Source organism: Molossus molossus, unplaced genomic scaffold, assembly GCF_014108415.1.
Source record: "Molossus molossus isolate mMolMol1 unplaced genomic scaffold, mMolMol1.p scaffold_m16_p_21, whole genome shotgun sequence".
NCBI lineage: Eukaryota > Metazoa > Chordata > Mammalia > Chiroptera > Molossidae > Molossus > Molossus molossus.
The window spans coordinates 9896613-9910025 of record NW_023425357.1 but is presented as its reverse complement, the minus strand read 5'-3'; the positions used below and the strand labels follow the sequence as shown (position 1 = coordinate 9910025).

Sequence of the window (13413 nt, the reverse complement as noted above, 5' to 3'; positions counted from 1 at the left end):
CCCAGTCTGACTCCCAGGTGGACCTGTAACCTGAGCCTTCCTTCTGTGTCTGATGGGCAAAGCCCAGTCTTACCAGTGAATCCCCCCATTCTGACCACTACCCAGGGCTTAATTTCTCCCTGGTAACCAGTGACCTCACCTGACCCTCAACTGCTCAGGCAGCAGTCGGGATTTTGTCCCTATCAGGCCTGGCTCGTGAGGAACCTGGGCGCTCCAAGCGGTGATCCTCAGTGTGGCCAGTGATCTCCTCCTGACCCAGAGGCCTGCTCCTTCCCCTTCCCTCAGGTGCCCGCCCCCCTCCCCTCTCCCCTCTCCCCTCACCTGCTGCTGCCAGCCCGCTTCTCCTCCCCTCCGCCCTAGGTGCGAGGGAGTGAAGGGAAGAGGGAGGGAAGAAGGAGGGCGGCATTCCTGGGATTCCCTGGATGGGGGAAGAGAGACAAGGCCCTACTGGGGAGAGCCAAAGTGAGAGGCGCTCACTCACCCACCCTGGAGATCATTAAATATGAGATTAAACTGAAGGGTTCCAAGCCAGCGGTCAGACAGGAAAGCAGCTTGGAGCACTGGCCACAAGAGAGGGCCTCCCGGGGCATACTGGGAGAAGCAGTTCTAGGCCACTGGTCAGGCTGGGCGCTGCTGGTTGTGCTGGGGTCAGCTGGGTCAAACACACAAGGCCCCTGGGCAGGAGGGGGAGCGGTGGTATGGCAAGGTCCGAGCTGAAAGCACACTGGCTGGACTGGTCGGGCAAGCCAAGAGCCTCGGGTGCTGGGGTGCTGCTGGGGTGCGGGTCAGCAAGGGCGACAGCCTGGGGCTACGGGCAGAGGGAGCACCGCTGGGGGCAGAGTGCTGGGAGGTCCTCTCCCGGCAGTGGGAGGTCCTGGCCCTGAGCCCAGGTTTGGGGGGACCAGGGGGGCCGGGAGGGCGGGGCGGGGCGGGGCTTGGGGCGGGGCCTCCTCCTCCCAGCCTGGCAGCGACCGCCCAACCGCAGCTGGGGCTTAGTTGCTGCAGCCACCGCTGTGGACATGGAGCCCCGGGACGCCCGGGCCGAGATGCGCAGGGCCCCGCGGCTGCTGGTGCTGGTACCGCTGCTCCTGCTGGGGGCGCTCCCAGGTATGCTCGGGCCCAGAGCAGAGCTCGATGAGGGACGGCTTCTGGGGTTCCCCAGGGACTGAAGGGGAAAGGGAATTTTCCCCAGCCCAGGAAACCAAACCTGGGGACCGCGGGAAGGTGGGATCTGGGAGCGTGGGGCGCGTCCCTCCCAACGAGAGATCAGGGGACAGCCAGACGGAGGAGCTGGATACACCACAGCAGTGGTTTAGAGACCACCTGAGAAGTCAGGGCCCCCTCCACATTCAAACATAGGAGCGGGCCCTCCGCCCCTTCCTCTCTCAGCCCCTGGATCTGGGTCCTGGGACCCCTGCTCCCTCAGACCTAGGGGTCCAGGCCTCCAGTGGCTGGAATAGCTTCCTCCAGGACCCAGGAGACCAAAAGCGCAGGGTTACCCTCCTGTAAGAGTCTCAAGTTTTGAGAGGGCCGGGACCCTATGGCTAGAAACCAGTCAGTCACAGGCATTTGAGGGTTTCAGGGCCCAGACGCTAAAGAGCCCGCCTCCCTCACCTCCCTCGGGCTCCAGCCTGCACAGTGACAGTGGAACAAAGTGTCTCCAAGTGACAGTGCCCCCTTCCCAGGGCCCCAGATTAATGCACACACCTGCGTGGTGGTGGGCGGGGAGGAGGCCCTGAGGGCTGGCAGCAGAAGGACAGAGAGGAGAGGGACAGAGGGACGGGGAAGAGAGGGTGATCCTTCTGTCAGCCCTTGCTCTCTGCTGCTCAGCCCCAGCCCCAGGCAGCAGCCTGGCCCCCACGCTCCCTCCTCTGGGACAGGCCTGGGCCAGAGGTGGGTGCCTGGGAGTCCAGGCCCCTGGCAAAGCATGGCAAATAGTAGGTCTCCAGGGGGCAGGGATGGGCCAGGCTGGGCGGGGAAGGGAAGGGAGGTTCTAAGAACTGAGAGCTGATGCCAGGGCGCCAGCCCAGAGGGTGAGAGAGCATGTTTCTTGATGAGAGCGGCTCTATCTGCCAGGATCTTGGGACAAGACTCCAGGCCCAACCTCCTACTCCCCCAGGACCCAAAAGTGCAGACCCTCAGTCCTTCCTCCCTCAGACCAGGAGTTCAGGCCCCCAGCTCCCTCTTCCCTCAGACCAGGAACCTGGGCCCCCAGCTCCCTTCACCCCAGGATCCAGGATGCAGGGCCTCAATCCTGTCCTGTCCCGAGGTGACACACCTTACTCCTTTTCCCCCCTTATTTTTCCCCACTCTTCAAAGAGGCAGGGGGGCCTCCGGGGGAGTAGGGGGCTCTGGCACCAGGCCGGGCATGCCTGAGCCAGCCCGTCCCTCCCACATTCCTGAAACCTGCCCAGCCCTGTCCCCCCTCACCACCCCCACACACCCATCCTACCTCAGCTCCAGGGCCTGCCACAGCCCACAGCCCCCCTCAGCCCCCCACTCATGAGGGAGAGGCCAAGAGGCTGAGAGAGATGGAGAGAGGCAGAGACGGTAGAACCAAGAGATGGAGCCCCAGGATGAGAGACACACAGGCAGAGATGGAGACATTTAGCCCATGTCACTGTGTGCCAGGCCCTACACAGGGTGCTGGAGGCAAAGGGATGAGCCAGCCCTGGCCCTGCCCTTAAAGAGTGTTTGGTCTAGTGGGAAAAGCAGGGACAGGTGCAGTGTTACCCCCGAGGATGGAATGGGGGCCACTAGGCCCCTGTGTGGCCCAAGGGAGGAGTCTTTAATTCTGCAAGTGAAGGCAGAGATGGAGAGAAATGCTGATAGGGTCTGAGTTCAGAGACACTGATGTGAGAGATGGAGGAAACAGGAGCTGCTGAGTCTAAGGGAGGAGGGACTGGGGGCCTGGACTCCTGGGTCTGAGGGAGGAGGGTTGGGAGCCTGGACCCCTGGGTCTGAGGGAGGAGGGCTGGGGGCCTGGACTCCTGGGTCTGAGGGAGGAGGGCTGGAGGCCTGGACTCCTGGTCTGAGGGAGGAGGTGCTGGGGGCCTGGACTCCTGGGTCTGAGGGAGGAGGGCTGGGGGCCCGGACCCCTGGGTCTGAGAGAGGAGGGCTGGGGGGCCGGACTCCTGGTCTGAGGGAGGAGGGCTGGGGGCCTGGACTCCTGGGTCTGAGGGAGGAGGGCTGGGGGCCCAGACCCCTGGGTCTGAGGGAGGAGGGCTGGGGGCCCGGACCCCTGGGTCTGAGGGAGGAGGGCTGGGGGGCCTGGACTCCTGGTCTGAGGGAGGAGGGCTGGGGCCCGGACTCCTGGTCTGAGGGAGGAGGGCTGGGGGCCTGGACTCCTGGGTCTGAGGGAGGAGGGCTGGGGGCCCGGACTCCTGGTCTGAGTGAGGAGGGCTGGGGGCCTGGACTCCTTTGTCCTGGGGAAAGAGGGGCTCTGTCTGGAGTGCTCTCCCTATTGGTGGCAGTGGGCAAGAGCTCAATTGCTCTCCTGCAGGTGGCCAGGCTGAGATGCAGGTGTCTGTGCCCCCCCTGGTGGAGGTGATGAAGGGGGAGCCCGCCACCCTGGACTGCACCCCTTTGGGGGTCAATAACCAGTTCCAGCTGAAATGGTTCCTGGTGAGAGCTTCGGGCTGGGGACCAGGGGGTCATGGAAGGGGGGTCTGAAAGTCAGGGCCCAGTGAGGCTGCAAACATTCATTCCTTTATCAGAATCTGAAGGGCCCTAAGAGCGCCACCTAGCTGCCTTTCCATTGACAGCTGGGGAAATCGAGGCCCAGCAAAGACAAGGCATTCAGGTTCCGCTGGTGTCTGCGCCCAGCTGAGGCTAGTCCTCCAAAGTGCTGGCTGGAGAGAGAGAACATCCAGAGACTGACACCAAGAAAGCAAGCCTCGGGTTAAGAAGCAGAGGGACAGGGTGGAAGAGGGAGATGGGAACAGAGGAAGGTGGAGAAAGAGGGAGCCAGAGAAAGGAAAATGTGACGGCAGATAAGAAACAGGGGCAGGAGGGAGTGGAGAGGGCCAGAGGGGCCAGAGAGAGAAAACAAGAAGAGACAGAGCCACAGAGCAGCAGAAAGACAGGGACATGGAAAGAGAGAGACGCCGAGAAGGGTGGCTGGGCAGCCCCAAGCTGAGGCCCTCCCCACCCACAGACCGAACGCTCTGGGGCCCGCTCTGGGGCCCGGACGCTCCTGGCAGAGGTCCAAGTGCAGGGCTCTAAGATCCAGCCCAAGGTGCACAACCCTGCGAACCGCAGCCCCCCATACGAGCTGGAAGGCCAGGGGCGCCTGGTGCTGGCGGAGGCCCAGGTGAGCGACCAGCGGGACTATGTGTGTGTGGTGACGACAGGGGCAGCGAGCACCGCAGAGGCCACCGTGAGGCTCCAGGTATTTGGTGAGTGTCTGTGGACACCCCGAGGAAGGGTGTGGGGCAGGGAAGAGCCCGGGAAGGGGGTCCTGACAGTAACATCTCCCCCATAGCAAAACCAGAGACCACCGACGTCTCCCCCAACAGAGGGACTCTGTCTGTGATGGATGACATTGCCCAGGAGGTACCTCGGACTGACTTTGATTCCAGGGTCCTAAGGGAACAGAGGGTTGGGGAGGCCTAGAATCATGGGTCGTAAGATTGGAGGGGGCAGGGGTGCCAGACTCCTGCATCCCGGGGGAGGAGAGGCTGGGAGCCCAGAATCCTGGATCTGAGTGGGGAGAACTTCTGAGGGAACAGGGGAACCAGAGTTCAGAGTCCTGGCTCCAAGCCCAGGGCCATGCCCGTGTCTGCCTCAGATCGCCACCTGCCAAAGCCGCAACGGGAACCCAGCCCCCCAGATCCAGTGGTACCGGAATGGGCAGCCCCTGCAGGTGCCCATGGAGGTGAACTCAAGTGAGCGGCAGGAGCCCAGCTGGATGGGGGTGGGTGGGGTGGTGGTCGAGGCTGGCTGACGGCCCCCCTCACCCCCTCTCCCCCAGACAGCTACATGACCAGCCGCACAGTGCGAGAGGCCTCTGGCCTGCAGTCTCTCACCAGCACCCTCTACCTGCGGCTGCACAAGGAGGACCGGGACGCCAGCTTCCACTGCTCAGCGAACTACAGCCTGCCCCAGGGCCGGTATGGCCGCCTGGACAGCCCTGCCTTCAGCCTCACCCTGCACTGTGAGTCCACACTGGCCCGACGCCCCGACCTTGGCCCCACAGCCTGGCCCTCCATCCCCTACCTTATGCTGAAATGTGACCTCAAGGAGTAGTACGAGCCCCACCTGACTTCCGAGCCCCGCAGAGCACTCTAAACTCCACGGAGCTTAACGACCACACGTTGTACTGCATCTCCCTGTACCGAAGTGGGTCCCCGGATCTCACACTGACCTGTCCCCACTGCCCTTCCCCTTAGATCCCACGGAGCACGTGCAGTTCTGGGTGGACAGCCCGTCCACCACAGACGGCTGGGTCCGTGAGGGCGACTCCGTCCAGCTGATCTGCCGTGGGGACGGCAGCCCCATGCCGGAGTACACGTTCTACCGCCTTCAGGTGACCCACCGACCTCCGTGACACACTGACCTGCACCAATGTCTAACATCTTCCCTGGTGGCCCTGGCTTAGCAAGGAACCTAGCCAGGAGCTAACAGGACTTCTGGCCCCTGGTTTGCGAGAGTCCTGACTTAGCGCAACACCTGGCCTGGGAGACCTCTGGCCTAGCCAGACCTCTGCCCCTTACTTGAGTGGGCTCTGACCCGACACGACACTAACCTGGAGCCCCTGACCTCTCAAGATGCCTGGCTCTGACGGAGAGGCTCCTGACCAGGGTGCCTTCTGAGCCGGGTTCCTCATCCCTGGTCACCCAGGACAAGGAGGAAGTGCTGAAAACAGACCTCGAGGGGAACTTGACCCTGGAGAGCGTGCAGCGCGGCCAGAGCGGAACCTACGGCTGCAGGGTCGAAGACTATGACGCCGCAGAGGACGCTGAGCTCTCCAAGACCCTGGAGCTGCGCGTGGCCTGTGAGCGCCCTGGGGGAGCCTGGAGGGGGGTCCTGGCGCTGGCAGCCCACATCCCTTCACCCCCAGTCCTGCATGCAAATTTACAGTCCCTGCTTTGGTCCAGAGGCCTCCCTGAGGACCCTGTCCCAGCCCCCTCCAAACTCCCACACCAGGCAGCTGGAGAGCCCTTTCCAAAGCACAAACCTGACCTTCTCCTGCTCCAGTGGCTCCCCAGTGGCCTCTGGGAAGGCCCAGGTACCGCACCACGGCCTTCGAGGCCCGCCTGTTTGGTGTCACCTGTGGGTGACCCTTTTCCCCACCAAGGCATTATCCTCATCACACCCACATGTCTCTCATTCCCATGATAACTCCTCAGCCTTCTGCCATCCACTCCTGACCAGTCTCTTGGGTCCCCATTTTCCAAAAAGCCTTCTCAGTCCACTAGCCCCCCAAGCCCTGTGCAAAGGCTCTGCTCCTCCTCGGCAGTCCTTTCGTCTCCAGATCCTGTGCCACATGTTGGCGACACACCAGTCCCCACTTTCACAGAGCTCCCGGCCCGGTAGGGGTGACATATGGCAAACGCTCAACGAGACACTTTGGGGTAGCAATCCTACATCTGCAGGGACTAATGCAGAACGATGAATAAGGAATTGGCTGGGCAAGCAAGGAATAGTTGGGGGGGGGGGTGTTGACAGGCTGCATCCCCAGGAAGCAGATTCTGACTTGGAGATTTGCAGGCAGGAAGTGTATGGGGAGTGCCTTGGCATCTACTCTACTAACGGTGGGGAGGAGAAGGAAGCAGGACGGGGCAGAGGAAAAAGTGAGGCTGCATTCTAAGGAGGCCTTGGTTGGCCCCACAGGGCACTTGGAAACTGGGATGATCCCAGATGGGGTGAAGGGGCCTGGCTTTTGTACCCTCCCCCCATCAACCAGTCATTGGCTGTTTGGCTGCCTGAGGAAGGGGGCATGACCTTGAGCGAGGGGCTCCCTGCAGCTGAGGCAGTTCCCAGAAAGGGCTGACAGCTGAGGGCTGACAGCTGATAGCCCTCAACAGCTGAAGGGGAGATCTGAGTGTGCACACTAGGGGGTTAGGGAAGCCTCTCTGAGAAGAGGACATTTGAGTAAGAAACCATAGAATGGAAGCAGAAATGCAAAGAGCCAGAAGAAGAGCACTCCAGGTAGAGGGAACAGCAAGTGCAAAGGTCCTGAGGCAGGACCCAACTTGGTGTACTAGAGAAAAACAGGAAGAGAGCAGGGTAGCTGGAGCTCAGGGAGCAAGGAAGGAGGGCGGGAGATGAGATTGAAGAGGTGGGCGGGGGTCAGACCAGGCAGGGTCTTTTGGCTTTGTCAAGGAATTTGGCCTCTATGCCAGGGGTACTGGGGAACCACTGAAGGATTTTAAGCAGAGGGAAGGGCTGACCAGTGTGTTTTGAAAAGACCCCTCTAGTTGTGCCGTTGAGAGAACCAGAGTCGTGCCCAGCAGGGAGGCCGGTGAGGAAGTGACTGCAGTGGTCGTGGTCGTTGGACTGGTGTCCAGAGATGGACAGAAGTGGAAGGGTCCATTTTGAGGGCAAAACAGAGGAGGACCTGATGAATGAATGGGCAGTGGGGAGGAGAAGGCAAAGATCTGGGCGTGAGCAAAGGGTTTAGATGGTAAGTGAGAGGAACACTTCACACCTGCAAGGTTTCCCATTGACCTTGGCCCAGACGTCAGCGCTGGAGGAAAGTGGTCCAGGTGGGCGCGGCCTTTAGAGTTAGACTCCCCGATGTGGGTTCAAAACTTGGCCTGGATGGCAGGGTGGAGAATTCATGGAGATAAGGAGAATGAGGAAGAACGCTTGGCATTCCCTGCTGACTAGGGTGCATTCATGGCTGCACCCGCAAAAGCCCTCGAGTGCCCCTAACCAACTTGGTGAGGGTGTGGGAAGGTGACAGTCTGTACCCTCCTTCAGACCTGGACCCCATTGAGCTCAGCGACGGGGAAGAACTCTCCTTACTCTTGGGCAGCAAAGTAGCCACGTCCTGCTCCGTGCAAGGCCTGCCGGCCCCTGCTCTACGCTGGACCAAGGTGAGAGGGAAGGAAGACCCCCGCCGTGGGACCCGCTCCCTCATCACCTCCTCCCCTTCTCTCACCTGGCCTCTCACCCCCTGCCCTGCCCTGCCCTGCCCTGCAGGACTCGGTGCCCCTGGTGGATGGCCCCACACTCTCACTCAGCTCCGTCACCTTCGATTCGGCTGGCACCTACATATGTGAGGCCTACATGCCCACCGTGCCCCTCCTCAGTCGCACCCAGAACCTCAAGCTGCTGGTCGAAGGTTTGGGGGTAGGGGCAGGCTGGGATGGGGACGAGGAGTGGGGGGCCAGGGCCAGCGGGCAGGGACCATGGCTGGTCACTCTGTCTCCTACTCTAGTCCTCTGCACCCGCTTCTCTTTCCTGTTCTCTTCTTTCCCCAGTGTGCCTCCTGCTCACTCCCTGCGTCCTCGCCACCCACAGGGTCCCCCGAGTTGAGGCATGAGGAGACTCAGAGGGCACAGGGCAGCTGGAGAGAAGGAGATGAAGTCAAGCTGGTCTGCTCTGCCCGCGGCTACCCAGAGCCCAAACTCACCTGGAGCGCAAAGGGTGACAGTGTAAGGGACCCTCCCCTCCACCCCGAACCCTCTGGGACCCAGGTGTCCTACCCAAACCCCCAGGGGACGCTGCTCCCTCACTGTGTCCCCTCTCCTACTCCCTGAGGGAATGGACATCACCTCTGCCCTCACCCCAGCCCTTGAGCCTATGGGCTGGGCCTGACCCAAGTCTCCACAGTCCACAGAGCCGGTCCCCGGAGGGCAGGGCTGGGTGAGCAGCTCCCTGACCCTGAAGGTGACCAACGCCATGAGCCAAAATGGCGTCTCCTGTGAGGCCTCCAACCTCCATGGGAGCACCCACCACGTCTTCCACTTCGGCCCCCGTGAGTAACCGTGGTGGTGGGCCAGGAGCCACGGGGCAGGGGGAGCCGCGGGCCAAGCTCCTCCTCCTCTGTCTCGCCCGCAGTGGCCCCCGAGGCCTCCCAGGCGGGGATAGTTGTCATGGCCGTGGCCATCAGCGTGGGCATCCTGCTTCTGGTCGTTGCTGCCTTCTACTGCATGAGACGCAAGGGGCGCCCCGGCTGCTGCCGCAAGAGGGAAAAGGGGGCTCCGTGAGTGGTCTTGCAACCTCAGAACTGACCTCTGTAACCCAACCCCATCCCTAGGTCTGACCTCGGCCCCAAACCCAGCCCGCGACCAACCCCACTCGCATCCTGTCCTCAACCCAAACCCAAATGCAATGCAGTCCCATCCCCAACCTCAAACCTAGTGCATAGCCGTCCTCCCCGCATCTTCATCACCAACTACAGCAACCCCATCCAGCCCATACCGTCCTCAGAACCACCCCAAGCCCAAATTAACCCCACCCCTAATCTCTCCAACCCTAATCTCATCCCCTCCTCCAATCCCAACCCTAACAACCATCATCAAACCCAACTTAACCCCATATGCACCCCAGTCTCCTCTCCAACCCTCATCTCACCCTCATCCCCACCTCCAACCCCATCTCCAGTCCCAATCCTCCCCTCATCTCCAAACCCATCCCCTCTAACCGCCTCTCCAACCCCAACCGTATCCCCATCCTCAACCTCGACATAATCGGCCCATCTCAAACCTAACCACACCCCTAACTCCCTGAACTCAGGAACTCCAACTTCTTCCCCAATCCCAACCTCTCCCCAACCACATCTCAGCTCCAACTCATAACCAGCACCAACTATATCCCCATCCCCCGGTCCCCCCCAACCCAACCATCCCCATTTAACCTCACCTCCAACCCCAGCCACACGGTCACCCTCAACTCCAATCCATAGCCATCCCAAACCCACCTCCAGAACTGACCCCAACTACAATACCATCTCCAACTCCAGCAGCATCTCTGACCCTACTCATCCCTAACCCCAATGCCATGACCATCCCTACCCCGTTCCCACCCCTACCCCATTCCCACCCGCCCTCCAAGACTATCTCCATCCAACACAACCCCATCCCCAGTTCCTTCCCCAGCCAGGAGGGACCACCTTCACCATCCTGCCTCTTCTCCCCAGGCCAGCTGGGGAACCAGAGCTGAGCCACTCGGGGTCCCAGAGGCCAGAGCAGACAGGCCTTCTGGGAGGTGCCTCTGGAGGAGCCAAGCGTGGCAGTGGGGGCTTTGGAGATGAGGTGGGTGAGGGCCTGGGCACCCTGGTGAGAAGGGGACCCATTGAGGGTGGAGCAGCCTCCCTGCGCACAGGCTGACCTCTCCATCTTCCCCCCAGTGCTAAGCCTGAGGACCTCCAAGAGACAGTCATTGGACCCAACCTGGAGTTGCGGCATCAGAGAACCAGCCCTGCTCACGCCTTGCCCGCCCCCGCCTTTTCCCGGCCTTCCCTCTTCCCTCTGGCCCTCCCTTCCTTCCTCTGCCGGCAGGGCAGGGACCTACAGACACTGCTGGGAGGGAGGCGGGGAGGGTACGCTCATGGGTGGGAGGGAGCCTTCCTCCAGGGAGTATGACTCTCCCAGGCCCCAGAATAGCTTCTGGACCCAAGCCCAGGGCCTGGCCTGGGACAAGGCTCCGAGGGTCGGCTGGCCGAGGCTATTTTTACCTCCGGCCTCCATTGCTGGTCCCCCCACCTGACGTCCTGCTGCATAGTCTGACACTGGATCCCCACCCCTGCTCCGCCCCCTCATCATGGACACTGGAGTCTGGAATAAATGCTGTCTGTCACGTCGACACCTTCTTGTGACCAGAGCCTCTGGGGGATGAGACAGGATGGAGTACAGGTGATGCTCCCTCCCTGCTGCCCCTCCGCCCCTGGAAGACCTGGGAGATATCTGACGTCGTGGAGAGAGAAATGAGAGAGAGCAGAGGCTGACCCGGCTGGCCCAGGATGGACGAGAGAGATGCCTGGGGTCCAGAGGGCGCTGGGCATGGCCCCTGAAGACCAGTGCCTGCTTGGCGAGTGGGGTGCTGTCCCCTTAAGTAAAAGTTCCTAGGCTCTCTTGCCCGTGCCCCAGAGGGAATTGAAGCTGTAAAAGGAAAAACTCTCCGAGGGTAGAATGCATGGAATTAGAGATAGTGCTGCCTCCTCTGGGTATAACCTCATTCCTGCAGCTGGGGGAGGAGGGCTGGCCTGGAGGGACCCACACGGAGGGACCTTCATCAGGGAGAAGAGACCAGGGACAGCCAGGCCAGCTCGAGAGACTCCCTGAGGTAGAGGAGGAGTTCGGAGGAGGGGCAGAAAGACCTGGGTGTGGGGCAGAGCAGGGATGGACTGGGGCAGCTCAGAGAGAGCCCTAGAGTCAGACAGACAGAAAGAGTTCGGAAGAAGCAGAGACCGTCAAAAAGAGACCCAGAGAAACAGAAAGAATGGGGATGCAAGGAGATAATAATGGTCAGAAAAAATGTTCAAAGCTGCCCAGAAGCAATGGTGGAGGTGGGCGTGTGTGACCCCGAGCCCACCAAATGGCAATAAATCACACTTGGGCCCGTGGAAAGCTGCGGGGAGGAGCGCGGGTGACCATCCCTGCGCAATGCACACACGGGGAGGTCTCCACGCTCAGAAGCGTCTCATCGCATCAAGTGACTTCACCTCACTGTTCTGTTTGCTCAGCCACCAAATGGACAAAGTGGAATCTTGGGGCCACCGGAAACTGATGAGAGGCCATGGAAACCTCCTGGTAGGTGATAGAGCAGCCTGCCCTGAGGTCCCGGAACAGAAGAGCTCACCAGTCTGATTCAGGCATTCAAATCAGTTTAAGACAAATGCAAGAAGCAAAAAGAGATGAGCCAGGTTAACACACTTAGTTCGGGGCACAAGTGATCAAAGGTCCTAGCCACCTGAGTTTCGGGGTGTGCACGGCTTTGTGTCCATCTCTGTCACTCCATGGTATGATTTCGACCCCCAGAGTGAAAGGTGAGGCACAGGGTTCTGCACCTGGAAGGTGCCAGGGTCACGCCAGGGATAAATGCGCCTGGTTTTGACCTGCATGACTTGGGCACAGGACCATGGAACAGAGCTGGGGTCACCAACAGGGAAGCACCTTAAGGACTCGTGGAACCCGGGGCTACTGGATCCTCCCATCCTTCCCATGTTTAGCTCACATTCTTAACATGTCTAACAGGCCTCATGAGTTGCTTCTTAATATCCGTCCTTGTTTCATGTCTCTGTTGTGTGGCTTTATTGTTTTCTCTATGACAGAATTGAATCTTCTTTAAAATATATATATATATATATATATATATAGACACACACAGAGGGTCATAGTGTGATTGGGAGAATTTGATGAGACAACAGTGGAAAGTGTTTAATACAAAGCCTGGCACAGAGTATGTGCTCAGTACATGTTTAGTAGTAGTAGTAGTAGTATCCAAAGGTAAAGGAAGGACAGAGAGAAAAGCAAAATAGGGTCCCTTGTTCCAGGGAAGGGACCAGGTGGTGAGGGATCCCATTCTAAGAGCAGACATTGGTGAGAGGGGATTTGGGGAGCTGGAGGGGTAGTGAACAGATGTCTGGAGGAAGGGGAGAAAGGGGACTCCAGGGAGGAAGGGGTTCTCCTTCAGCACCTGATCCTCAAGTTAATGAAGGGAAGGTCCTGGCTCTCCTCCCAGGAGGGCATACATTTGCATTTGGTTCCTCATCTGCATAGCATCCCAGGAAATTTGCATGCAGATGGCAGCCTGAGCCCTCCTCAGTCTAACCCCTACTTCCACCTTGGCTGAGGGTCTGGGGAGAGGGGAGAGGGGGAGGGGTAAACTACAGGATCTGGGGCTCCAGGAAGTAAAGGCAAATTTAGAGTAGACTCCCCTTGCTCATCAGCCTTCTGTGGCTCCCTATTGCTCTCAGGAGCATGAGCCACCTGGCATTCAGGACCTTCTAAGATGTTGCTCCGCATACGCATCCACTTCTCCCTCTCTCACATATGTCCCCACCTCGTGCCTTTGTGACTTTACCATTCCCCTCACCTGGAATGCCCTCGCCGTTTTCCCCTGCTGTAGCAAAGTTTGCCTGTGCTTCAAAGCTTGCGCATCTTGAAGGATTCTGAAAAGTGTTCCCTCCCCTTTCCCTGCCCTTGGAACTTTACAAGAGTCTGTACCTCTTCTGAACTTCTATAGATTTTATTAGTAAGAATATGTTTGGATGCCCAGCCAGTATGGCTCAGTGGTTGAGCGTCGACCCAGGCACCAAGAGGTTGCTGGTTCAATTCCCGATCAGGACACATGCCCAGGTTGTGGGCCTGATCCCCAGTAGGGGGCATGCAGGAGGCGGCCAATTGATGTTCTCTCTCATCGATGTTTCTATCTCTCTTTCCCTCTCTCTTCCTCTCTCTCTAAAATCAATAAAGGGAAAAAAATTTTTTTAAAAAAGAATATGTTTGGTTGCAAATGACA

At 59.7% G+C, this 13413-nt stretch overlaps 1 protein-coding gene across 1 annotated transcript; it reads left to right on the top strand.

Annotated features, from left to right (window-relative positions):
• The first annotated feature begins 1010 nt into the window (after nt 1-1010).
• BCAM (basal cell adhesion molecule (Lutheran blood group)) lies at nt 1011-10757 on the top strand. Its single transcript, XM_036274910.1, has 15 exons — nt 1011-1107; nt 3503-3624; nt 4157-4397; nt 4484-4554; nt 4790-4886; nt 4973-5155; nt 5391-5527; nt 5842-5995; nt 7927-8042; nt 8149-8290; nt 8470-8603; nt 8782-8926; nt 9010-9154; nt 10091-10205; nt 10301-10757. The coding sequence occupies exons 1-15, from the start codon at nt 1020-1022 to the stop codon at nt 10304-10306; spliced, it is 1896 nt and encodes a 631-aa protein (XP_036130803.1). The 5' UTR covers nt 1011-1019; the 3' UTR covers nt 10307-10757.
• The last annotated feature ends 2656 nt before the right edge of the window (nt 10758-13413 follow it).